The 5615-nt window shown below is 46.3% G+C and overlaps 1 protein-coding gene across 1 annotated transcript; it reads left to right on the plus strand.

Annotated features, from left to right (window-relative positions):
* The first annotated feature begins 691 nt into the window (after positions 1-691).
* Positions 692-5150, plus strand: COX11 (cytochrome c oxidase copper chaperone COX11). Its single transcript, XM_066565957.1, has 4 exons — positions 692-935; positions 1002-1157; positions 2238-2363; positions 2876-5150. Exons 1-4 carry the CDS (start codon positions 699-701, stop codon positions 3056-3058), a joined length of 702 nt encoding a protein of 233 aa, XP_066422054.1. The 5' UTR covers positions 692-698; the 3' UTR covers positions 3059-5150.
* The last annotated feature ends 465 nt before the right edge of the window (positions 5151-5615 follow it).

Here is a 5615-nt window from a genome sequence, read left to right on the forward strand (position 1 = left end):
ACCGCTGCCTGAACAAAACCAAATCCCTAGAAATGAAAATAACGAGAAGCAAAGCACCGGAGCAAAAAGGAACAAACAAACAACCGGTGTCAAGTGTCTACAATACGGGAGAGACTGCAGGCCCCGGAAGCACCACGCGGAGCAGCCCCGCACCCAGCGCCCGTCCTGGGGCCACCAGCGCGGAATAACCTGAGGGACAACCTGAGGTATCTGAGGGACCCGGGTCACGCCTCTGGTACCAGGTACCTCCGGTGCGGTGTACCTGCGGGACCACTGCCCTCCCGGTGACCCCGCTCCTGGCCGGCCTTTCGGTGCCACTCCCGTCTAGCACAGCTCACTCGGTGCGGGACCGGAGGCGTGGAACCCCGCCGGCCTGTGGGCTGCTCCAGTTACCTCGTACACAACCTGCACCCGAGCCGTCCCGCTGGCGAGCGAAGCGGGAGCAGCCACGGGCGGCTCCGCCGGGACCCCCTCGCTCAGCGCGCTCTGAGGGGGCCCACAGGGCAATGATGGGACGGCGACTCGACTCGGCCCGCCCCCACCCTCTAATTTCCCTCCTTCTCTCCCGCCCTCCACTTTCCCTCCTTTTCTCCCGCCCTGTTCCCGCCTCCGTCCCGCCCCGTTCCTGTCCCGTTCCCCGCCCCGTTCCCCGCCCCGTTCTCCCCGCCGCCCATCCCGAGAGCCCCCGCGCTGCGGTCATGGCGCTGTGCGGGCGGGGTTGGGCGCGCTGTGCCCGCGGGCTGCGGCTCGGGGCCTTGCCTCGGCCCGGGCTCTGCGGGACCCGCGGTGTGCGGGGCTCCAACCCCTTCACGCGGCAGCAGGAGGAGGAGTGGCGGCGTCGGAACCGCTCGGCCGTGGGCTACATCGCGGCGGCGGCCGTGGGCATGGTGGGGCTGTCGTACGCGGCCGTGCCGCTCTACCGCCTCTACTGCCAGGTACGGGGGGCCCGCGGCCGGCGCCGGTTCCGCGGGCGCGGGGCCCTCACTGCCCTTCCCTGACAGGCCACGGGGCTCGGCGGGACGGCGGGCACGGGGGGCGACGCGGAGCGGATCGAGCGCATGGAGCCCGTGCGGGACCGGCTCATCAGGGTCACGTTCAACGCCGACACGCACGCCAGCATCCAGTGGAACTTCAAACCGCAGCAGAGCGAGATCTACGTGAGTCACCGCCTTCCCCCGGCGCAGAGCTCTGGTTACGGTCGGACCTTTCCGATCACTCGGTCCGACCGTGCAGCCGGCACTGTAACCACTAAACCACAGCACCCACACCAGGTCCAGCGCCTCTTGGGCAGCTCCCGCCATGGGGACTCCACCACCTCCTTGGGCAGCCCTTCCCAAAGCTTGACCAACAGTGGAAAATGTTTCTGATATGTAATGGCAGTCTCCCCTGTCTCATCCCAAGGCCGTTTCCTCTCGTGCTCTCAGTGCAGGCACGGCAGAAGGGCCGATCCCCACATCACTACACGCTCCTGTCAGTAGTTCCAGAGAGCAGTGATGTTCCACTGGAGCCTCCTCTTCTTGAGACTGAACAACCCCAGACATGTTCTCTAGAACTTATATCAGCTTTGCTGCCCTTTGCTGGACATGCTCCAGCACTGCAATGTCCTTTTTACAGGACATTGCGTGTAGCTGGCCCTCTGCCACCCCATAAACCCACTGAAAGTTATTGAAACTATATTTATGTATATACTTCATGGTATATACACCACATGCATGTTGTACATACCCCATAAAAGTGTGTATATATACTTAACAATATACAGTATAACAACGTATATAAATCTGTACCATTTCTCCTATTGCCCTATCCTTATAGGAACTTTTTTTAATATTTAAAAAATCACAAATTAACTCTTCTGTTTCAAATTAGTTCTCAAAATCAGGAGTTAGGCTTCTTAATAGTTTGAGTCCAGTACTGAAAGAATAACCTCAGAAATTAAATGCACACCCTATCTAAATCTGCATATTTAAAATGCTCTGTGTGCTGTTGAACTGCTGAGGATAATAGTAGACTCAGGCAAAATGGGTAAGATTAAAAATACGTAGAACAGTATTGAAGCTTTTAATTTTGAATATGGCTGAATTGCATGTAATCAAAACTATTTGTGTAATAACCAATTTGAAGCAGCAATAGAGAAAATTAATTCTAGATAAAATGTAAAGAACTTGGTTTGAGGGGTGGAGGGCTGCAGTGAATTAAAAAAAAAATAAAAATCACTGTACAATTATGTTACACAGGTGGTACCAGGAGAGACTGCACTGGCATTTTATAAAGCAAAAAATCCTACTGATAAACCAGTAATTGGAATTTCCACCTACAACGTTGTCCCCTTTGAAGCAGGACAGTATTTCAATAAAATACAAGTAAGTATGAACAAAGCAAAGATTGCATTTTCCTTTACACAAAAGAAAACAGTTACCCATAAATTGCATTTTAACCCTGGACAACATTCTTCGTATGCCAATATTTAAAGAAAATACCTTTTTTTTTTTCAAGTGATAAAGTGCATCAATTCATTCTTAGCTTTACTGTCCTTACATCAAGCTGCTCATCCCATCAGAGTGGCTCAAAAATCTCTGTTATTTAGTACCACTCTGAGGGCAGGCAGAATGATGTGAGCTGGCCTGGCCCCTTGATGTCTTTACACACTTCATTAAAAGCTAATATATTTTTTTTTCTATATCACCAGTAACAAAATTTTGACAGTAACAAAATTGCTGTCTTGTTGCTCATCTTATTGATCCTTCCAAGGATTTTAGGGGTGTAAAGGGAATGAGAGTTTATTTTAAACCATTAAGATTTCTTTCATGTTGGCAGAGATAAAATTTATCATCACTATTGTCTAATTGTGGATTTTTTTCCCTCCCACCTGCAGTGTTTTTGTTTTGAAGAACAGAGGCTAAATCCTCAGGAGGAAGTGGACATGCCTGTCTTTTTCTACATTGACCCAGAGTTTGCAGAGGACCCTAAAATGGCTAAAGTTGATTTGATCACTCTCTCTTACACCTTCTTTGAAGCAAAGGAAGGACAGAAGTTGCCACTTCCTGGGTATCAGTAACAGGCCTTCTCTACAAAATCTGACTTCTGCTACATCTGAGTGCCAGTTTTGATGCTGTTTTTCCTTGGAAGAAAAAACTGCAAGAGTACTATGAAATTATACTATTAAATCTCCATGGGCACATGCTGTTATGAAAGTATATGTATATATATTTTTTTTGGAAACCAACTTAATGTATCCCTATTTCTTAGGGATAGTATTTCTTCATCAGACAGTGGAAGGGAACACATTGTTCCTGAAGTAGAGAGGGTTTTCTCAGGCCATCTTTTTGTAAGATGTTATCTGAATACCACAAGGTAAATTTTTAAACCAATGTATAAATTAAGAACTTCTTTTAAATACAGAAGAAAAAATCAGTTGATAACTAAAATTCCATTGCTGGCTCCGGAAAATAACTTGCATGTTAAGTTACTTTAGAAGAAGGTAAACCCAGATAATAAATTAAGGTAATCTCATAACTAAACAAAGTTAGACTGCTATTTCTGTGTAAGCCTCCCTGGCACAGGAGGAGAAGATGATTCAGAAGGTGATGCACCCTCTCATGTTATTACTGAATCAGTAGTTCATTTGGTAAGAGCAGACTGCTCTAAAGCTGTTATCATGAGAACAGTACTTTAAGTGTAAGCACATCAGATCTCTGGGATGGCTTCCATTTGGAAACACCATCTTATTTCTGTGTTGTGTCCCACTCATTTGAAGTATGTGTGGCGCTGTTGTGTGCACTTTGCCTCTGCAGAGGGCTCTACACTGGGCACCTCCACAGGAGACAAGCCTTGCTTGGGTCTGACATGCTTTGAGGGTAGGGCAGGGTATAACAACCGCTCTGAATTGCAGCTGAATGAACAGCATAGGTGTCTCCTCAAAAACCAAGACCAGCCCAGTCAGGGGCTGAGTTGGCCTGAGCCTGCTCAGCAGTGCAGCAGCCCTCCAGGGGGACTCTTACCACCAGAACACATAAGTGGTGTTTATGTAATTTTTGGGCATTATCTGTGCAGTAGGTCTAATAACACTTCATCGCTGCCTTGCAAACCAGGAGCAAGTTGTAGAGCAAGTTCAAGCAGCCTGCTCATTTTCAGACAGAAATTGATATCAGCCAGTATCTCTTATGCTGGGCCATGTCTTTCTACACCTTCCAGCAGAGATCTACTAAAGTAAGAGTGATGTTGGTTAGCTTGGACTCTGAAAAGGCAATGGTAACTTCCAGTTACTTAAGTCTCAATTATATTTGCATACAGTTACCCAAAAACTGCTTTTTTGAAAATAAATGGATGCTATCTTTAAAATCCATTATTGTACCAATTACTTGTGTTGGTTAAACAGATTTTGGATGACATACAGGGCTTCACTGTTTATTAATGAAAACTTTTTATTCTTTCATCTCTCTAATGCATTTTATTCAGCAGAACATATGAAGCCCAAACAAGTGAAATATATCTGTATGAAGATAGCAGCAAGCTTTATAAATCCAGTATGCTTCAGGGAAAAAAAAGTAACATCAAAACAAATCTCTGAATCCAGGCTAGGCGAAAAAAGACCCCCAACTTCTTACCTCAGTTTTCTTTAGTCCATTGTCCTTCTGAAAGCTGAGCTGATTATGGCAGTTCTCCACCCATTGCTTTATTCTGGCCACTTTCTTTAGAAGAAAAGGAGTATGCCCCTGGCAAGTGGCAGTTCCATAAAAATGTGGGTTCTCTGCCTGAGTTTGAAAGCCCAAATTTGCACAGATACTGAGCACATTCCCTCTGTAACACCACCTCTAACCTTGGTCATTAGCCAATTCCCTTCCATCTCTCTGTGACCATTTGTGGGATTCACATTTTCTGAGAGAAGCAGAGAAGAGAATGATCAAAACAATTTGATCATTTGCTCCTGTTCTTTTGTGAACATGTGGAATGTGCTGGAAGATTATTTACCTGAAGGAATCTGGTAATTGGATTCTGGTGTGTTTTGTTTTCTTGACCAGTCTCTGCAAGCTGTGTCGTGACGCTCAGTCAGGAGACAGTCACAAGATTTTGTGCAGTTGAGTTCTTGTTCAGTTTCAGTTTAGATGTAGTGTAATATAGTACAATAAAGTAATTAATTAGCCTTCTGATATCATGGAGTCAGATGCATCCTTCTTCCCAGACGTTGGGGTCACCCTGCTAACCCGACAAGCGTTGTGCTGCTGCAAACACGGAGAGGTTCTGTCAGCAGTTGCCTGTTATGGATTACACTGAAACAGCCCAGTTTGATTTGTTACCCTTCACTGTGTGGGTTCTGCCAATACAACCCAGCTATAGGGGAAAAATTAAATCAATCCACCTCCAATCCTATTTTCAGCTGTTTTCTCAGACTGCTGTCCAGACCACTACAAATTAGCAAAAAAAATGAGAGTAAAGCAACTCACCTTTTCACCTCAAAAAACTCCCAGACTCCTTCGAGGTTGTGTTTTGGATAGAAGGAAGTTCTAATGGTCCTGCAGCAAACTGCACAGTTTCACACTAAAATACTTCCAATGCTACCTACATTGATATTTCAGGGAATACACAAAGAGAGAAAAACTTGGAAGCAGTAAGAG

This window comes from Molothrus aeneus, chromosome 26 (genome assembly GCF_037042795.1).
Source record: "Molothrus aeneus isolate 106 chromosome 26, BPBGC_Maene_1.0, whole genome shotgun sequence".
Lineage (NCBI taxonomy): Eukaryota > Metazoa > Chordata > Aves > Passeriformes > Icteridae > Molothrus > Molothrus aeneus.

Excerpts from the sequence above, each read along its gene's own strand:
- COX11 (XM_066565957.1), top strand. The coding sequence starts at position 699 with ATGGCGCTGTGCGGGCGGGGTTGGGCGCGCTGTGCCCGCGGGCTGCGG. Across the intron at positions 1,158-2,237 it reads CGCAGCAGAGCGAGATCTAC|GTGGTACCAGGAGAGACTGC; the intron begins GTGAGTCACCGC and ends TATGTTACACAG. Across the intron at positions 2,364-2,875 it reads AGTATTTCAATAAAATACAA|TGTTTTTGTTTTGAAGAACA; the intron begins GTAAGTATGAAC and ends TCCCACCTGCAG.